This window comes from Nanorana parkeri, unplaced genomic scaffold, assembly GCF_000935625.1.
Source record: "Nanorana parkeri isolate BGI_ZX_2015 unplaced genomic scaffold, ASM93562v1 scaffold279, whole genome shotgun sequence".
NCBI lineage: Eukaryota > Metazoa > Chordata > Amphibia > Anura > Dicroglossidae > Nanorana > Nanorana parkeri.
Genome location: NW_017306547.1, coordinates 1,193,709 through 1,215,651, shown reverse-complemented (window position 1 = coordinate 1,215,651; position 21,943 = coordinate 1,193,709). Strand labels below are relative to the sequence as shown.

General features: G+C 40.8%; 1 protein-coding gene across 1 annotated transcript in view; it reads right to left on the bottom strand.

The window, feature by feature from the left end:
• DTWD2 (DTW domain containing 2) overlaps nt 1–21,943 on the bottom strand; it is a 166,844-nt gene that overhangs the window by 56,711 nt on the left and 88,190 nt on the right. Inside the window, exon 4 of the mRNA XM_018557306.1 lies at nt 10,325–10,517. Within this exon, the coding sequence (XP_018412808.1) occupies nt 10,325–10,517 (193 nt within the window). The remainder of the gene's footprint in view (nt 1–10,324; nt 10,518–21,943) is intronic.

The following is a 21,943-nucleotide window of genomic DNA, read 5'->3' as shown; positions in this document are numbered from 1 at the left end:
CGGGCATTCTAATCAGGCAGAAGGCAGGTGAGACATCCACTGCAGCAGCTGGGAGAACGTGAAGCAGCAGTGTTTCAAAACATGAGTCACCGGAAATATACGCATAGATCTTTAGTACAGGGATTTTGTGTTTTTTTGTGGTCACTTGATCATTTCTGTTCTGTCATTTCAGCACACAGTGTACGTGTCAATAGTTCAATATTTACGCTGATAGGAATTTCATGCAATTATAAACAAAGATTTTTTTGTTCAAAGAATGTTTGTTTAAAGATGAACTTTTTTACCCCCTAGACCAAAACAAGCACTTAACCCTTGCAGTGCAGGGGTAGCCTCACTGCAAGCGTTAATTTGAATAAATCTGGCGTTCTTTAAAAGGTATCAAGAGTCAAAACATTTTCTTTTAGTTTTTGATAAAGCAGGGTAGAGTTAGATCTTCTGCCAGGTTATGTTGTGGTCTGTGTCCCAGTTGGAGAGATCCGTCTTCTCGGTTATCACAGGAACACTTGTTGTGGTGACATAAGGGGATTTCCCTCACTTTGGACTGTCCCATACTGTCTACAGAACATGAAGAGAAGGGAAATCTGCCCAATGGAACACAGATGAGGAAATAAATCCTGATTGTTGTCCACTCCATACTCTATCCAAAAAATTGCATTTAGATATATCTTAATTCAAATTTAATGGAAAGAATAAATCATTTACTTTGTTACAAATACTCCAAATATATGGTAATATATTATAGTATCTAAAAGCAGCAAAGGTTATTTATTTTCCTTGCAATTAAAGATTTCTATCACATTGAGCTTAATGTATTGCAGACCATAAAAATGACAGCATTCTCCTAATGTGCATTCTTGCAATGTTTTACATACTCCTTAGCCATATGTTGGAAAATGCATCCATTACTGGGCAGATTCTTTGCTCCGATTCACTAGGGAGCCAAAACCAGCCAGAAAAGAGTGCATTTATATTAAACATACTTTCTTCTTATTACAGCAAAGAGGCGCTGTTAATGGAAATGTGCTGAAAAATGCATGATCAAGACTTCAGAATGTTTTGAGATGGTACACCATAGACCAATTTCATTTTGAAATGCAATAAAGGAAAACAAAGTGCAGTAAGCACATCAATTTTTGCCACTATCCAGCAACTCAAAGAAACAAAGTGAATGGGACTGTAAATAACCTCAGTTTATGTTCAAGACACCAAGCTGACAGGCTATTTTCAGCACACACACACAAAAAAAATCGCCAGTAGAAATAAAAAATGAATTTGAAAAATTCAGAAAACACATTTCTAAACTTTTGTAATTAAACTATCAGGGAGAAAAATATATATATTTTTTGGATGTGGGCACGCTCCCATCCTTTTAGGGTAACTTTTAATTTTGCCTAGGAGATCATGAATAGGGTGACATCGTCACATTATTTCTCACACCCGCAAGCTTTTTCCTCTTTGTACAACCAGTACCCTGGTTGCAACTCTCTAACATACTCCCATACAATGCAGGACCAGCAGTCTTGCATTGTATGGTAGGACGACAAGGGTCCTCCCAGATTCCAAAGCGCTGGAGAGTGGATGAGTGCACCAGCTGCTGAGGGAGTAAGAAAAAGGGTAAGTATATCACCTCATTCATCATTCCCTAGGCAAAACAAGCAGTTAACCTGCAAGGTGATTGATTTACCACTGCAAGGGTAAATCAAATCAGTTTACCTAGAGCTCTGCTTTAAAGTAAAACCAGGGGGGGTTTGTGAGGGATTAGAACCACTGCCAGGCTTTTATTGACATTTGTGTCCCCATTACCAGATCACCAATGTCACCAGGAAAGAAAGTGATAGCAAATACAAAATGTTGTCACCAGAACAGGAATACAGGGGAAATCTTCCAGTGGGGACACTTGTTGCCATGATTATAAGATTTCCCTCACATTGGAAAGATATCCTCTCAGCTCCTGTTGAGTCTACAGAACCTAAAGGCAAATCTCCTTAAAGGAGAACTAAGGGGCAACCTTTTTCTGCCCATAGTTCTCCTTAGGGTCATGGGAGGACATATACTGTGTTCTCCGGTGACCCTAAACTCAATATAGAGTTGTGTATGGTATGCAATCATATTATGTCGATTGAATAACTTCATTTCTTTTATATGGGAGCAAAGGGATATGAAAATGAAGGCATGATTTTTCTTATGGGAATGGACTTATCGTTTGTAATTTTTTATCATTATGTTATACAGGATATTGGAGTGAAATTATGTCCGAGTTTTATATAAGACTGATGTGATGACATCTAGGGGCGATTATATACTATTACACCCGTAGAGGATATAAAGAGCAGGTGTTGTCAGCATGTATGCTACGCTTGAAAAAGTACTATGGATGAAACGCATCGGGGACGAGCAGGCACGTTAGCATACTTGCAGGTGATTTGTAAGATTCAACTGATGGTGGCACTTTATTCTAAAAGGTTTGAGGGGTTGATCTAAATGCATCGGATATTTCCGTTTTGGTACAGCGCTGATTTATGTCGTTTTTAATGTAAGTTTTTAGAATAGTGGTGAATAAAATGTATCCAAATATTTTATGCTATGTGCGGTTTTTGGTTTCTTATATATCTTCTGGGATATGTAAATATACTGATAGTTTCATGAGCTAATTATTTGGAATTCTGTGGAGAAAAAAAAAACGCTGAGAGGGAAGGAGGTGGATAAAGTAGTAACATTGTCGAAAAATCTGCTAACTATTGGAGATTCGGTGGAGAGTTAAAAACGCCAAGAAGAAAAGAAGCAGATGAGGTGTTAATAGATGGCTTGTATAATCTGGAGAATCTGGTGAGTGGCTTAAAGATTGATTACACGGAGGTGGAACACAGGGAATTGCTTTGCAGCTGAAACTTATCTTAATATACAAAGGTGGATTAGGAACTGTAGTCCAATACAATATAAATATTCATGAATGGAAGGATGTTTCTATTATAATCATTTATTTTTTCATAATGTTATGTTGATGTGGACACATTATTTTCCACGCCATAGATAATCTCTTACTTTGCTATATACGGGGAGTTTTGTGTATGTGCGCGGTGTACACATACACTATACTGGGTTCAGTTTGCAGGTGGGCTTGAATTATGGGGATGAGTGTTATTCACAGGGGCGGACTGACAGTTCGGGCACTCAGGCGCGGCCCGAGGGCCCGCGGCCATGACGGGGCCCGTGGCGGCTTTCACCCTCTTTGGGTTACTGACTGTCCTGCAATGCCTTCTTCCATTCGTCCTCTGTGTGAAGTCCCGGCCCGACGGCTCACTGAGGAATGCAGCGTACAGACAGAGCTGCCGGTCAGTGAGAGGATTTTAGCACACAGCTACCTGTCACTGATGTTTACAGCTTTGGCAGAGGGAGCTTGTGTGTGTGAATACCAGGGGGGGCCCGGCAGGGGACTTTCCTCAACTTTACAGCAGCATGCATTATTCTACAGCTTTTTAAAAATTTTTCAAAGGAGAAAAGGTGAGCAAAAACCTACAAATGATGCCTCTTTTGCACCTTGTCACTTTGATATTAAGCACATGTCACATGTGAATAAGGCTGAATTGGTTAAACATTTACTTCACAGACAACATCAGATGCAATCTGTTAGTGAATTGGCAAAACTATTTTGGCCTTTTTGTAATAACATTACTGATTCCCATAAATTATGGCTTGATTTCCTTTGACTTCTTTCTGACCTCTGCGTTCTGTGCGCTACAACCTTCTGGCCTCTGCGTTCTGTGCGCTACAACCTTCTGACCTCTGCGTTCTGTGAGCTACAACCTTCTGGCCTCTGCGTTCTGTGCGCTACAACCTTCTGACCTCTGCGTTATGTGCGCTACAACCTTCTGGCCTCTGCGTTCTGTGCGCTACAACCTTCTGACCTCTGCATTATGTGCGCTACAACCTTCTGACCTCTGCGTTCTGTGCGCTACAACCTTCTGACCTCTGCGTTCTGTGCGCTACAACCTTCTGACCTCTGCGTTATGTGCGCTACAACCTTCTGGCCTCTGCGTTCTGTGCGCTACAACCTTCTGACCTCTGCATTATGTGCGCTACAACCTTCTGACCTCTGCGTTCTGTGCGTTACTACCTTCTGACCTCTGCGTTCTGTGCGCTACTACCTTCTGACCTCTGCGTTCTGTGCGTTACTACCTTCTGACCTCTGCGTTCTGTGCGTTCCTACCTTCTGACCTCTGCGTTCTGTGCGTTCCTACCTTCTGACCTCTGCGTTCTGTGTGCTGCAACCTTCTGACCGCTGCGTTCCGTGTGTTACTACCTTCTGACCTCTGCATTTCGTGCGATACTACCTTCTAACCTCTGCGTTCCGTGTGTTACTACCTTCTGACCTCTGCGTTTCGTGCATTACTACACTACATTCTGTGTGTTACTTCCTTCTGACCCCTGCGTTCTGTGTGTTACTATTTCCTGACCTCTGCATTCTGTGCGCTACAACCTTCTGACCTCTGCATTCTGTGTGTTACTACTTTCTGACCTCTGCGTTCTGTCCGTTACTACTTTCTGACCTCTGCGTTCTGTACGTTACTACTTTCTGACCTCTGCGTTCTGTACGTTACTACTTTCTGACCTCTGCGTTCTGTTTGTTACTACTTTCTGACCTCTGCGTTCTGTTCGTTACTACTTTCTGACCTCTGTGTTCTGTGCATTACTTCCTTCTGACCTCTGCATTCTGTGCGTTACTTCCTTCTGACCTCTGCATTCTGTGCGTTACTTCCTTCTGACCTCTGCATTCTGTGCGTTACTTCCTTCTGACCTCTGCATTCTGTGCGTTACTTCCTTCTGACCTCTGTGTTCTGTGTGTTATCATTTTCTGACCTCTGCGTTCTGTGTGTTCCTTCCGACCTCTGTGTTCTATGTGTTACTTCCTTCTGACCTCTACTTTCTGTGTGTTAGTTCTTTCTGACCTCTACTTTCTGTGTGTTACTTCCTTCTGACCTCTACTTTCTGTGTGTTACTTCCTTCTGACCTCTACATTCTGTGTGTTATTTCCTTCTGACCTCTGATTTCTGTCCGCTACAACCTTCAGGCCTCTGCGTTCTGTGCGCTACAACCTTCTGACCTCTGCATTCTGTGCGCTACAACCTTCTGACCTCTGATTTCTGTGTGTTACTTCCTTCTGACCTCTACGTTCTGTGTGTTACTATTTCCTGACCTCTGTGTTCTGTGCGTTACTACCTTCTGACCTCTACGTTCTGTGTATTACTTCCTTCTGACCTCTGTGCGTTACTTCCTTTTGACCTCTACTTTTCTTTCTACTGAACTCTGCGTTATTTACTGCTGCATATTTGCCACTCTGTGCATTTCTTACTACTTACATTGGTTCTGGTCTTAGGTCTGTCCTGCATTGGTTCTGGTCTGAGGTTTGCAGTGCATTGGTTCTGGTTTGAGGTCTTCTGTGCATTGGTTCTGGTCTGATGGTTCTGGTCTGATGGTTCTGGTCTGCAGTTTGCAGTGCATTGGTTCTGGTCTGATGTCTGTCCTGCATTGGTTCTGGTCTGAGGTTTGCAGTGCATTGGTTCTGGTTTGAGGTCTTCTGTGCATTGGTTCCGGTCTGATGTCTGTCCTGCATCAGCTCTGGTCTGATTTCTGTCCGGCATTGGTTCTGGTCTGATTTCTATCCGGCATTGGTTCTGGTCTGATGTCTGTCCTATATTGGATCTAGTCTGAGATCTGCCATGCATTGGTGCTGGCCCTGGTTTGCATGCAGTGGTTCTGGTCTGTGCGCTACAACCTTCTGTCCTCTGCGTTCTGTGTGTTACTACCTTCTGACCTCTGTGTGTTACTACCTTCTGACTCACCTAGAACAAGCGTGAAGCCAGCTTAAGTCAACTCCCAACCTGCACGTTTGCTCCAGGTCAGTGACTTACATTGCAGAAAAGACAGCTTTTCAATGTGAAAGAAAGGGTTTTCAAAATGGTTTCAAAGTGGGAGTATACCTTTTATGACAGGTTCCCTTTAAATCTCCTTAATGGAAAACAGTCATATTCTGTCACCTACAGTAGGGCTGGTGTATATCCCTGCATTTAAAACGCACATCAAATGCAGGTCAACAGATTCCCATTTATTTAGATAGAGTAGTGTAGATGGCAATTCAGAGGCTGCATTGTGTTTTTTTTAGTCCAGCGTGTTCTATTGAGGTGCAACAGAATGGTAATGTGGCACTCACCAATGTAACTTTGGAGGAAGACTGAGACTAGTGCTAAGAGAGGAGATCATAGAGTGTTGTCACTACAGAATGCAGTGTGGGTCTCAGTGCTCACTTGTTTCAAACCTTCAATTCTTCAATGTACTCCAAAAGAAGATACTTGACTGGCCTTTGAGAAAGCATGTATATTACACATGAAACAGTCATAAGGTGGCATTTCACATGAATGCCTGTCTACATGAGCCCATACTGCAAAATATCTATTTGCACTCTGTAGATGTTCAGAAAAAGTGAGCAGCAAAGAAAAAAAAAGAATGAGTTCTCTAAGCTCTCATCAACTGGCAACATCAATCACAAAACTGTTAAACATAAAGTGCATTGTCCACCTTATTTAAATCATTTACTTTGAGCTAATTTAGTAAAATCTGAAACTGTGAATGGTAAAATACTGGGGGAAAATAGATACTTATTTGTTTTTATTTTCCTTTTTTTTTCAGCAAGGACCTTATTTATTCTTCAGAGTATTGACTTCACATTGTACAAAATAAAATACCTGAACAATATTAATGTATTCATGTAACAGTGGTCTGTTAAACAAGTAAAGTCGCTGTGCTTATATGGAGAGTGTTCTATGATAGAAACCCAAGTTAGTGATGAAGATGATTTAGATGAAAATCTGGCCATACAAGAGTAGATAAGGCCACCTAACACAGATCTTCTTGGGTGCAGAGGCTAAGCAGTACTGTGTCAGGCGTGTGTTTAAGTAGAGGGCTGTGTAGCTAAGTGGCAGCTGCATGCATGGCATCACAAAAAAACAGTCAACACTATCAGGGTTATTCACAAAAGGGTGAAGAGTTTGGAGAAGGCAGGAAAAGTGAACAATATAGGCCAACATAGCTGAACCGGAAAGTGAGCTGAATTGGAGAATTTTTCCAAAACAACTATTTCGGCCTGGATTGTTCACTTCTCCCGTCTTCTCCAAACTCTTCACCCTTTTGTGAATAACCCTGTAAATGGTTTTTTTTTCTTGTTTGATGCCAATAGGCAGCTGTTCCTTATCAAGTTCTATACAGGCAACCTATGGTTATTTTTATTTTTTTGTAGATGGCCAATGAATTTGTACATCTGAAAGGCATATGAAAGCAAGGTCTTTTATAAATGTGTGAGGATACAGAGTTAGTTATGCCGCAGAGGTATGGAACAATGTGTTTAATAGACAGATATAATTGCATGTAAAAGTGATATGATGCACGCCATGATTAATACAGGTATCGGGTACTTCATGTAACAAAGAGATGAAATAGAAAAATATGAAGCACTGCATTTAGTAGAAGCATGAAGCACTGCAAGTATTAGAGAGGCATGTGACGCTGCATGTTTTAGAGAGACATGAGGCACTGTATAGATTACATGAGGCACTCGGTGTAACAGAGTTTCTGATCTAAGAAGAAAATAGATTAGGGTTGTTTTTTTTAAAATCTGCCTTATTGGTGATCTTGCCAAAAGCAGTCAGCTAGAAGATGTCTGTCACCAAAGAAATACTGTAAGATTATGGCTCCCTGAAAATGAAATGACGGTATAATTTATATCATATATGGGGTGCTTTACAATGAATTTCATTAATTTTTCCAAAATGCACAGACTACCTTTATACTGTATATGCCACATCCATCAGTAAACAGTCTTGGTGGAAACAATGGGGATCAGGCAAGGTTTTCCAACCTATCCTATCACTTTTGTCCTTTAACCACTTCAAGACCAGGTGTTTAGACCCCCTTCCTGGCCTGGCCATTTTTCAGTATTCAGCGCTGCGATACTTTGACTGACGTTTATGCCGTCATGCAACGCTGTACTGAAATGAATTTTATACCATTTTTTGGGGACAGATAGAGCTTTATTTTGGTGGTATTTAATCACCACTACGGGTTTTATTTTTTACTATAATTAGGAAAAATTACTGAAAATTTTGAAAAAAAAAAGTTATTTTTTTACATTATGTTAGGAAACACCTATTATTACCCAGTTTTTTGGTAAAATATAAAAGTCGGGGTCACGTCGGTTAAATAGACACCAAACATGTCAAGCTTTAAAATTGCGCGCACCTGCGACATCGCAGAAAACTACCATACCCAAAATTGGCCATAGGGGACGCTTTAAAAGCTTTTACCACTCATCAGTTTAGTGTTATCAGTGATTGATGGCCCTAGACTTATTGCTCTCACTCCGACGTTCGCGGCGATATGTAACATGTGCTGCGTAATGGGCGCAATCGTCTTTTTTGCACGTATGCGCCCCCGACGCATGTTTGCATGCGTGTATGTATGGGTGGGGACTTTTAAATTTTTTGAATTTTTTTTTAAATTCTTTTTTATGTGTAACTTAAAAAATTTTTGGGGGGGACTTTAATTTTTTTTCCACTAAACTTTATTGCTATCACATAGGGGGGCTAATAAAACCACCCTATGTGATAGCAAAATATGTGACAGGTCCTCTTTATGGAGACATCAGGGGTCTCCAAGACCCCTAATGTCACCTAGGACCCCCCAAAAGAAGCTGATGAAGCACAGATCTGCTCCATCAGCTTCTTTGCAGCTTCTGAAGCAGGAGAGTGACACAAGAATGCGGAAGTGATGTATTATACAACACTTCTGCATTCTTTCAGAGGAGAGGGGACCGGAGGGAGCTCGTGTAACGATCTCCCTCTGATCCCTCTGATCCCCTGTGACACAGGCACCATGCTGATCCCGGGCTCGCACCGGGCACAGCGGAGCCCGGGATCAGCGGGACAATGTCGGGGGGATCGCTTGTATGTTAACAGGCACCGCTGTCTGTTTTTAAATTGCGGCCATTTCCGCGGTCATTTCCACGTGTCTGAGCGGACGTCTAAAGACGCCCGCTCAGATCTAGAGAGCTCCGGCCGGCCGTTTTTTTACTACGGCTGGCCCGGAGCTGGTTAAGAACAGCTGCTTGTAACTACCAAGAACTGTTGTATAAATATTAGACTGTGACTCAATACAGCTAAAAATGGTCAAGTTGTGATGGTGATGTATAATTAGAGCTGCAGCTAACGATTATTTTCATAATCGATTAGTTAGCCGATTATTAAGTTCGATTAATCGGATTTTTAAAAAAAAGTCTCCAGTGATGGACTACTAGTTTGTATTGAGATTGTAGTCCATCTGGAGCAGCGTGCGGTGGGAGGTGTCCTGTGAGCACGGCGGGCGCAGCGGTACGTGAGCAGCGTGTGACGTGTGCTTCAGGCCGCGTGTAGAGCCCCGAACAGGGAAATCAATTGATAGCCGACGAATCGACGATCGAAAACGTTGGTAACGTTTCCAATCGTCGATTTTAATCGACTAAATCGATTAACTGTTGCAGCTCTATGTATAATGTTCATGGGCACCTTAAGATATGGAAAAAAAAGCCCCAGGGACACTGAATGACATTATGGGAGAATGGCTGTGTACATCAAAGTATATAATATCTGCTGCATTATTGATAGATTACTACTGTCTGAAAAACACAACCTAAAACAGTGATTTTGTGATTCTGTTCTAAGGTAGGACCATTTACATTTGTCCTCATAGCAGAGCAGATGACAGAAACATGGATAGAAATATAAGAAAGACAAAAGAGATCCATCAGCCATTTCTCACCCTGACCCCAGAAGAGCATGAATAACTGAACACTACCAATTTGTTTCTGCTATATAAATTTCATGCCCACAGCAAGACTCTATTCAACCTATCATTATGTCATAAATCATTGTATTGGTGAGCAATTGTCTGGGAGGATCAACAAGAGTGTTTGATCTTCCTCTTTTGCTGAGAATAGTTCACAAGAGGTTAAACATAATTTAAAAATTACAGCACTAGACAAGTGTCAGTGCCCCTTTCTGCTATTACTTAACAGCCTGATTTTTGAGTACATTGCAAAATATATTTCCAAAATCATACCCGCAGGTGCAGAGTTATGACAGTGTCAGACACAGGTATAAGCAGACGGCAGTACTGTCTGTCATTGTCTTGTTACTGTCTATGAATCTTGAATATGGTTACACTATAAATAAACTTAAAAGGATATTTCATCTTGGGAACACAAACATACTAATTTTATAGGAGAATATTTCTGATTTACCTGCTTTGGCAGCCGGAAAAGGGAATTTTTGTAGAATATATCTTTGGCCTGACTCCATGTGCCATCTATTATGATGAGCGAGTGTGGCTGTTGATCTGCTGCTAGGGACAGCTCTTCCAAATTAGCTGCTTCAGCTCCAGGATACAGGATAAAAGTACTGGGATTCCTGCAGACAGCTGCAAGCTCTGGGTATCTAAACACAAAAGTAAAAAGAAAAAAAGAATACGGAAATGCTTCATAATAAATTTCAATGAAAAAAACAGGAACTTTGAACTATAGATGATTAAAGGAGAATTCCAGCTTTGCAGTCTGTAAAGGATGCAAAAGTAGTAAAGAAGAACTCTGGGGGAAAATTGTATTATCCCTTGCAAAGAGGATACACCTGCACTGCAAGGGTTAACTGCTCGTTTGTGTCTAGGTGCTAAAAAAATAAAAAAGTTATACTAACCCGATCATTCGAGCCGGCTTCTGCTTAGACCAGTCCCTAACGCCTCTATCTCCCTCCTCTGCAGAGGTCTAAAAATCCTTGTGTCATCATGTTCTATACATGTATATAGACATGAGAACATCAAGGAACATTCCTTCTGTGCAGTGGAGGAGGAGACAGGCTTCAGTGACCAGAGAAGCAGGGAGTCGGCTTGGCAGTTTCAGCAAGTATAACTTTTCTTTAGCACCTAGACAAAAACAAGCAGTGCAGGGGTTGCTTCACTACAAGGGTTAATACAAATTTGTCATGGAGTTCTTTAATTAAAGCAATAAAACATATATCATGCATTAAACACTGTAAACACATGATTTATACTGATAGCTGTATCCTTAGAACCATCTGCTTATGGCTGCATAGGATAATCTACAACTATTGAAGTCAACTCAAGGCTTTAAAGTCTATCGAAACCAACCTATTTAACCTTCTTCCCCTCTGCTGTCCTACACCTAACTTGATAAGGAACATTTTCTAATAAAAATCTATCAGAAGCTCCAGGTCCCTCCATCTGCGGCCACTTAAGCATATCCACAGCAGCAGGACATGTTGTCTCTATCAAAGGGAAATATCTTTGTTTAGGCCAAGACTCTGATTGGCTGTCGCTGCCTGAAATTCACCCAATAACAGAGAGCTCATAATACCATTTAAATTTTAAAAAATTAAAAAAATTAAAAATTGTCACAAAACAAATGAATGGCTCTTTTTGAAATCATATTTTTACCAAGCTCCAAACGCCATGTGTCATTTAAGCTACTGTAAGTAAACCTCACAATATGTGCAGTATACAGTCCAAATAATCCTAATAGCTGCTCACTGTAGTAAAGTTGAACTTCTTTAGGATTTGAATATGTGTAGATACAGTATATTATTAGCACTTTACCTCTGCAGTATAGCATTTTTTGTTTATCTTTATCGCCATCAGAAAAAAAAAAATATTTTAGTTATATGCAAGAGTATCTGCTTTCCCTCATCCCCACCAGCATCACAAGCTTTGTAGCTATGATTGACACCAGCAACAGTGTATGGTTTTTCTCATTCACAGCACACAGCCGGTAATAATTCGAGTGGGTGTAATTTTTACTCTACTTATTAAATTGAGTGCAGACATACACCGGAGGTCTTCAGCTGCCACTGTGGGAATCCGGGCTTCTGGTGTGTCCCTGCATCTTTTAGAAGGAAGGGGCTCTTTCCCAGCCATGCCTGCTCTACAATTAAGTATTGCTAGTCCCACGTCAGGAGCTCTGTTAAAAAAAAGTTTGGGAGCAAACTTTTGAAGTTGGCCCTTGCCCCAAACCAGCCCATGCTGATGTGTGGCTTCCAAATATATGCAAATGTAAGCAACAAGAACACCTTCTTTAAGTTAAATTGTTGATACAGTGTAGATTAGCTGCTAAGTGTGCTATCGACTTATTTTGCTTTTTTTTGGATGTAGTGTTCTATGCCTACCAGGAATACACACACAAATTGCATTTTTAAATGCTGAAGCCACTGTACTGCTTGCGGCTTAGATATTGAAAAGGCAATTAAGTCACAAAACTGCACTTTAAATGATTTATTTCAGCCATTACACATTTTCTGGTACTGTCTAGTGCCTATACGCTTTGCTTTTTTTAAGAGAGCCTGAGGCTCATTTTTCTGATGTTATTCTGTGGCTACTTCAAACATTTCAAAAGTGCCTATGTGGGGTAGCTACAAAACAAGTTATAAAATGACTTACAAGTTTAGACCATATAGCATTGTGTACAGAAATCCCAAACACCAGATATATAACTGTATTGCCATCATACACAAGCTGGTCTCCATCCTAGTTCCCAAAAACACCAATTGGGAAATAATCCCTGCCGTTTAACATTTTCTGTTTTCTCACAGCCCAGCGTTTTACAACACTAAACTTATTCCCTTGATAAATGGCCTTTTATCTGTTCTTCAAGTACAATATAGTACAAACACAGTCATGCCATATAAATCTCAGTCTGGAATAGAGGAATATTAGAGTATTAAACAGACAACTATTGCTGTTTTACTACTGTGTAGAATCTGAAACTTTTATGGCTTTGTAATATATAACAGGGCTGAAGGAAACATGAATTAACCAGCATGAGTAAGGAAAGTATGGTGTCTCAGCAGCATTCACCTTGTAATGCCTTATTAAGACACAAACAAAATGACATTTTCAGTGGTACACTATTAAACCTGGCAAAGTCTGCCTGAGGAATGGCATACATATGTTGTTCCATAATGCCGCCTGTACTTTCACAGTTTAGCGTCTGCCTGCAATCATTTTTAAAAAAAATACAGTGAAATGTTCACACATTAGCTGCAAAATTATTCTGCTTCTTACACAGTATAGAAAATAATGCTCAGCCTTAGCAGAAAAAGAACCAAGGGCATGGTACTTGGCAGACTGGAAACAAATCAAACAGAAAGTTTCAAGGCAACGATGTTTAAGAAGTGGATGGTGCTGAAACACTGCTATTAATTCAAGATACTAGAACACTGTTTGGGACTCCAATTGGGAGACTTTCTTGTGGCAGCCTTGGCTATTACTTTCATGCTCAAGCTGAGTCAAGTAGCCAGGACAAGTAATCTGTTTGGATGTTCTTGCCTTGAAAAAAGCCTGGTATTGAAAAATTGTAAAAAGCTGGCTGCTAAATTGGTCAAGGTGTGTTTATTGGTCCATTGTGGTGCCTTGGCATCCCACTGAAAACAATGACCTGCTTTAATGCAATCAACATTGTTGCACGGTAGTGTGTAGAGTTGTATCTGAGGTATGGATTAGTGTGTTTGGGGTGCCAAACTAAAAAGGCCCCATAACGCAAAGTGTTCATGGTGTGTAATTGTGCATTGTGGTAATGTGTATGTCACTGCAACACAAAAGGCGTGAACCCAGACTGATTGGGATTCACCAATTTGCATTCATAATTGCAAACAGGAAAAACTGGAAGGTTACATTACTGCATTAGGTAAAGATGGTAATCCACATCAACTTTTGTGCTGCCCTTCCCATGGTGGGACATTATGTGGAAAAAAAAAAAAGGTGTGTGTGTGCGCTACATGGTTATTGTCGCATTAAAATAAGAATGACCACTAAACATGCAACACTGCCATTGTGCTGTCCAACTTTCAAGAGACCACAGAGAAAGGAGATGGCGGCTTTTTGTTGGTTCCTCTCCATCTTCTGCTGTAGGATTTAGCCACTCGTGTCAAGAAAAGATGATTGTTAAAAAAATATTAAGAGAAATGTAAACTATAACGGTTGTACTTTGCTGCTGTCTATATATTGGCATATTGTTAATATGGTCCTGACTGTAACCCATGACAATTAATTTTAGCAATTTAGAATGGGCTACATGATTTTATTACATTAATTAAAATGTAAAAAACTAAAGAAAAAAAAAGAGCCTGGTTTGGTGAGTAAGAACAAAAAAAAGTAGAAGTAGAAACAAAAAAGGGTTGTTTTTAACGTTGCATTTTATTTATGGTACACACCATTACTAACCAAATATACAAAGTTAATGGGTTAATGGCATACTCCAGTGTTCCTTGAATAAAAAAACTAGACCACAAGCTTGACCAAGAGATTTTAGCAATGTGTTTTGCATACTGCTGGCTGTAAGTCAATGCCACTCACATATAGGCCTTTTTACACATGAAAAGCAATGCATTTCTATGGAGCTCATTCACACCTGTGCGTTTGTACACACACACAAAAACACGCAACGCATGAAAAAGTACATGCGCAATCTTTTGGCAGATTTCACAGCTTTCTGTCAGCAACGCACTGTAGTATAGCTGCAGAAAACCGTGCGTCTACTAAAAATTCCACATTTAAACGTGCGCATAAAATGCGCGGAAATTCCAAACGCCTTGGTGTGAATAGCGACTATGCATTGTACAATTGTCACTATAAAGATCCTTCTCTTTGCCAGATGCAGATGATCACATTAACTGAAATTTTGCTAAACGTATCTAAAATAATAGTATTTTGAACAAAAATATAATTCATGTGGGATCAAGTTTCTTACAAGCTTATGCTCCGTACCTGCATCCCTGCACTTGGCTACATATATAATCAAGAAATATTTTTTTAAAAGTTTTTAGCAGAGCAAAATATACAATACAAATAGGCTAAAATAATCAAATCACCCTCCTAGCCTCCACCCATTGTACTCCACCTACTTCACCCAGATTATTGTTATTAATTAGGTACAATTATACTAATGCATATGCAGCATGGTGTACCCATATAACAGAGAAGATGGGGAAGGTTTTGTTATTGACTACACATTTCTTGGATCAATGTACACTTTCTCAGGAGATAAAATATTGATCTAAAATGACACAATATCCATTACCATGGTACATTATTAAAGAGTTATTTCACTTAACATGTATGTATACATACATATTAATAATACAATTTAAATTTACACAATCTTCAAATAAAAACCACATATGCAAAGCAACTGAGAATCCACCAAAGCCATGCCCATCTCCTTGTTTGTACAACCCCAATTCCAAAAAGCTGCTGTATACAATCTACATGAAAACAGAATGCAATGATTTACAAATCTCATAAACCCATATTTTATTCATAATAGATAAAAGAAAACATATCAAACGTTTAAACTGAATAAATGTACAATTTTAAGAAAAAAAATAAAGTAATTTTGAAATTGATGGCAGCAACACATCTCTAAAAAGTTGGGACAAGGCAACAAAAAGCTAGTAAAGTAAGTGGTACTAACAAGGAAGGTTAATTGGCAATAGGTTAGTAACAAGTTTGGGTAAAAAAGGGGCATCTCAGGGGGTTATTTTACAAAGCTGCCTAAAGGAAGCCTAGTGAATAACTGAGCCGTAGTGAAGTGAGCCAAACAGTGTTCGGCTATTCACAACGGATCAGTACGGCTGCTTTCAGCCGTACATTGGCTGCCCTTTGGTCAGCCAAACATGCTCTGCATGTTTGGCTGAGCCGAAGTGCAGAAGGACTTCGACTCAGCCGATCCAACATCTGGATCGGCTGAGCCAAAGCTCCGGCAACTCACATCAAACGTTTAAACTGAATAAATGTACAATTTTAAGAAAAAAAATAAAGTAATTTTGAAATTGATGGCAGCAACACATCTCTAAAAAGTTGGGACAAGGCAACAAAAAGCTAGTAAAGTAAGTGGTACTAACCAGGAAGAGCTGAAAGAAATTTTGCAACTAATTAGGTTAATTGGCAATAGGTTAGTAACAAGTTTGGGTAAAAAAGGGGCATCTCAGGGGGTTATTTTACAAAGCTGCCTAAAGGAAGCCTAGTGAATAACTGAGCCGTAGTGAAGTGAGCCAAACAGTGTTCGGCTATTCACAACGGATCAGTACGGCTGCTTTCAGCCGTACATTGGCTGCCCTTTGGTCAGCCAAACATGCTCTGCATGTTTGGCTGAGCCGAGGTGCAGAAGGACTTCGACTCAGCCGATCCAACATCTGGATCGGCTGAGCCAAAGCTCCGGCAACTCACTTGCTGCCGTTCGCCCCTATTCACATACCTCCGTGGTACCGAGCAGAATGACAAATAGTTTTTAAAAAGTGAAAAAATAAATTGTAAAATGTAAATTGATAAAGTTGATAAAGACTTTCAAAAAATAAATTTTAAAAAAACAATCGGGCGGAGCTAGCAGTGACCACTAGCTCCGCCCAACTGTTTCCTATTGGCCGGCACCTACTAGAGTCATTAAGAAGGTCCTGGCCAATGAATAACAACTGGGTGGAGCCGGCCTTGACGTCGCGGCCGGCTCAGCCCAGTTGTTATTGTTTAATGACAGTTCGGAGTCCCCAGGTCATTTGGGGACACTGATCTGTCATTACAACTGGCCGGAGCCAGTCGTGGCATCACGGCTATCTCCGCCCAGCTGCCATTTGTGTGGCGAAAGGCCGGCCTCCATGCTGAAGCATATGCCTTCGGCTTGGCTGAGCCACTCTGCCGCCTTCGGCTGCTGTACGGGCAACAGTGAATAGCCCATACAGCAGCCCTATGGTTCCACTGAACTGAAGAGCTCCGGCGGCCAAAGAGAGCCGAAGGATCAGCCGAAGCTACGGCTGGATCCTTCAGCTCCTTTGTGAATAGACCGCTTAGAGTCAGAGAGGGAAATTTATCAAAACTGGAGGCAGCTGTGCATGGCAACCAATCAGCTTCTCTCTTTCATTTTCAAATCTTAACTGAACAAACTGAAAAGAGATGCTGATTGGTTGCCATGTCAGCTGCTCCAGTTTTTGTCTGCTCCAGTTTTGATAAATACCCTCCAAAGTGTCTCAGAAGTAAAGATGGGCAGAGGTTCACCAATCTGTGAAAAGCTGCGTCTAAAAACTGATAAAAAATTTCAGAATAATGTTCCTCAATGTAAAAGTGCCAAGACTTTAAATATATCATCATCGACAGTACATACCATCAAAAGATTCAGAGAATGTGGAGAAATCAGTGTGCATACGGGACAAGGCCGAATCGCAATATTGGATGCCGTTGATCTTGGGGCCCTCAGACCGAAGACGAAATCCCTGTCCATGAACACAGTTCGGCTTGCTATCCACAAGTGCAAGTTAAAGCTCTATCATGCAAATAAGAAGCCATATCTGAACATATTCCAGAACCACCGCCATCTTCTCTGGGCCAAAACTCATTTAAAATAGACAGTTTGAGTGGAAAAAACTGTTGGTCAGACGAATCAAAATTTGAATTTTTTTTCAGCAACCATGGACGGCACATCCTCTGGATTAAAGAGGAGAGGGACCTTCCGTTTTGTTATCAGCACTTAGTTCAAAAGCCTGCATCTCTGATGGTATGGGAGTGCATTAGTGCATATGTAATGGGCAGCTTGCACATACGGTAAAACACCATCAATGCTGAAAGATATATCCAGGTTTTAGAGCAGCATATGCTCCCACCCAGACAACAACTTTTTCAGGGAAGGCCTTGCATATTTTAGCAGGACAATGCTAAACCGCATACTGCATCAATGACAACAGCATAGCTTCATAGTAGAAGAGTCCGAGTGCTTAACTGGCTTGCCTGCTGTCCAGACCTTTCACCAATTTAAAATATCTAGAGCATCTTGAAACAAAAAATACGACAAAGACCACCCAGGACTGCTGAGCAGTTAGAATTCTAAATCAGGCAAGAATGGGACAACATTCCTCTGCCAAAACTCTAGCAACCAGTTTTCCCTGTTCCCAGATGTTTACAGAGTCCTGTTAAAAAAAGAGGGGATGAAGACATGGTAAACATGGTCCTGTGCCAACTTTTTGAGACGTGTTGCTGCCATCAATTTCAAAATTACCTTATTTGTTTCTTAAAATGGTACATTTTCTTAGTGTAAACATTTGATATGTTTTCTATTTTCTATTGTGAATAAAATACGAGTTTATGAGATTTGCCAATCACTGCATTCTGTTTTTATGTAGATTTTACACAGCGTCCCAACTTTTTTGGAATTGGGTATAAGTACAACACGCTGCATATGAATAGGTATAATTGTCCTTGATTTATAACAACAATCTGTTTGAAATCTCTATAAGGAGAACAATGGGTCGAGGCTAGAATTGATTTGAGTATTTTAGCCTATTTATATGTATTTTATGTTTTGGTATGTAAAAGCTTTCAAATGTTGATTCTGCAGTTTAATATGACACGAAATACCATGAAAATCTCAATTTGTTTGTTTCTTTACTATATATCCAAAATTATACACACAGCTTCTAAAGTCCATTTAGCAAAGTGTAAGCGAGTACTGAATCAGAAGCTGCCGCCTTCACCACACAGAAGAATAAGACTTAAGTGAGATTTGTGTGATGTACTCTTGTGTACTTCAGATAGCATGTAATGAATGTAACTGCACTTTGGAAAAATCTACCACAAATCTACCACAAACTGTGAACTGCTAACTGTGAACCTCATGTTCTACCTAATCAAAACGAAAATAAAGCCATAATGTAGTTTTTATTAGTTTGAATGGGAGCACACAGGTCAGAAATGTTATAGAACCAAACATCCACAGATTCAAGTTTGTGAGCATGGAAAAAAAACAGCCAACACCTTACCCAGATATCCCCTATTGTCAGGAAACCAGGGGTGTCACCTCCCCACAGGGTCAGCGGGCACGGGTCTCCCTCCAGCCTGGCAGAACCACTGGCGCCCGGGTTGCAGGTGCGCATGCGCGAGTCGTGCGACAGGTGCGCATGTGCAGTACGCAGGCTGCGCGCGCATCCCCAGGAGCACATGCATAGTGTGCCTGCACCTGTTTACGCCTCAGGTGTGGACCTAGCTGGGGGAGGTTCCCGTACACACCTATACCACCTCTCGCCTGCCATTGGCTCTCGTGGAGAGAAGCCTCCTAGTTGCCTTGGTGACAGGGGGGCGGACTTACACCCCCTGGCTATAAAAACCTGGCCAGAGCTCTGGCTTGTTGCTGAGTTATCTCATCCTGTGGTGTGATTTCCTAGCTCCCTGTACATGTGCCTTGCTTTGTTTCCTGACCCCCTTTATCTGGACCTCCTGTTGCCGACCTTGGACTGCCTTTCGCCCCTGAACCTTTGCTGCCTGCCTCAACTCGGATTGGACTTGACTTCTCTTTGGATTAACCCTTTTGTACCTCTGCCTTCGGACGCTTCAGGCCATTTCCTGTAAGTGAGTTCCACCTTGTTCTTCTGCCAAACCATTGGCACTCCTGACACCTATCAGCAAGATTGTATGCATAAGTTAGAGTACAGCTTTACTGGTCTGATAAAAATGCTGTGAGCTCCAGAACCCACTCAAGTCTTGACACTGAATAAGCAGCAGCACTGTACAAATCAATAGAGCTCTAACTAGCGCATGGTACTGACCTTCCTTTATCCAGTGTATGTGCTGCTGTGCAGATGATCACATAAAGCTAAGGTTAGACATATCAAGGTACCTATACCGGTTGCTTTTTTAGTACATTTTATATTTCTAATGAATTCATGACTAAACTACACTCAGCCTGAAGTTCAGCTTTGGCTTTCATGGAAAGCAATCTCACTAGACCAGGTATATACACTGCAAGGAATTTAGAAAAGTATATTTCAAAACCATACCTATTTCTGTTCTGTATATGTTGATATAGCCCATTCCAGTGCATCTGCTAAAGGTTAAGCTTCCCACATCTCACCAAAGATGAAACTCCCAGGGCAGTACATTTAAAGACTTTGACTAGGGTACAATATCTCATGCAAAACAATGGCTTCTTTGGCTATAAATATAATATATATATATATATATATATATTGCAATTGATGTAACCAAACAGGGGCAATTTGGGATGTAATTGTATACAAATTAGTTGAGGCTTACGTGAGAGTTAAAGGAGAACTATGAGGTGAGTGATTTCCAGAAAACAGTAGGTCCCCCTGCACTCCTTACAGCGCTTCCAGTCCAAGTGAAAATAGTGGTGCTTGCAGTGACAGTCACGGATGGTGCCGCATACAACAGTCAGAAAAAACGCTTACTACATAGTTCTTTCAGATTACACTGGATTGCAGAATTTACTCGTTACATCAAACATGCCTAAAAAGTCTCTAAAATCCAATTCTACTTTTTTTTGGAAACTGCTTCAGCAGTATGCACATATTTAATATAACTAAATGGCTACTTTATACACCTTGCTTTGATTTCCCTAGTGTCGAAAACAATATTCATGTTAGATGGTTTGTGTAATGCTCAGTAACTAATTTCAAATTAGTTTCACAATATTCCAGGCATGCAGAAGACTTCGGGCAATAAGTGACCCCTACATTGTTAATTAGCAATTAAACAGCTAATAATTAGCTCTTGCTCTTGGGTCTATTGTTTTTCAGCTCCAAAATTCTAATTATTTATAGAAGCAACCTGTTTAGTAACGCAATTTGGCATTACAAATCTTTAAAACTTCTTATTTTCTTATTTTAATTATATGTGTCAGCCACTGGCAGATTCTAAAAGCTTTTCTTTAGGGAAAAGCAAATCAGTCCGGGTTCGATATGCGGGGAATTTACAAAATCTTGCTTGAAATCCGCAAAGCCCGAATATAGCATTAAACCCTATTAAAGTCGGCGGGGGGGGCCTTTGGGGGGCGGTTGATACTAAATTCTGGCAATTTACAAGGCTACAAGGCAAACTAGTATCAAAAAAGAGCATGACAAGATGGGAACTGCCATGAAGGGCAAGCCGAAAAACTTATCAAAAATACTATACCGCAAGGACAGAGTCAATTAAAAAAATGTATCCTTTAATGTCACTTTAAAGTAGGGCTGGTAATGATTAAAATTTTCCTGTTCGATTAATCAAAAAAAATTTTTATCGATTAGTTTCGATTAATTATAACGCACATACAGATCCAACTATACACATACAGCACAGCAAAGAAGTAATAAAATGAACTAGGATCACACCAATTCAGCACGTTATTAATCTCACGTGCCCCACTCAATATGGCCGCCGCTTGAGTGGGGCACGTGAGATTAATAACGTGCTGGATTAGTGTGATCCTAGTTCATTTTATTACTTCATTGCTGTGCTGTATGTGTATAGGCCAATGTAGTTGGTTAAACTTGGTAGTAACACTAGGTAGTAACCTCACAGTTCAGAAGTCACCACACAGATTGTGAGTAATATCAGTATTGGAGTTATAAATTAGTAGTAATTACACAGTATAGGGTATAGACAATAATCATCAATGGTTATCTCCAGGCATTTATAGCATAGTCCAGAATCCACATTAAACCTCATATGAAAATAAGCTGCTCTATTAGGAGTCCCCACTAGGTGGTGCTGTTCGCTAAGCAATCCCCACCTCTAGTTATAACGATCAGGATAACGTTTTTAACAGGACTGAAGGTCAGACGACCCAGGCTACTTGCGGTTTCTGGATTTCAGAGTGAGACGGAAACCCACGATGCCAGGGGAAACCCAGGGGTTGAGCTGGAGACTGAGAGCGGCGTCTTCAATGGTGGAGAGATCCGTGACAGCAGGAGAACCAGCACAGCATGCAATGCACTATAGAATTAAGTCACCGGACTCCTCCCCCCTTCCCTTCGTTAGCCTATGGAGCCACTCGGGGAAGGGGGGAGGAGTCCGGTGACGTCACGGACATCCCGGAAGCCGG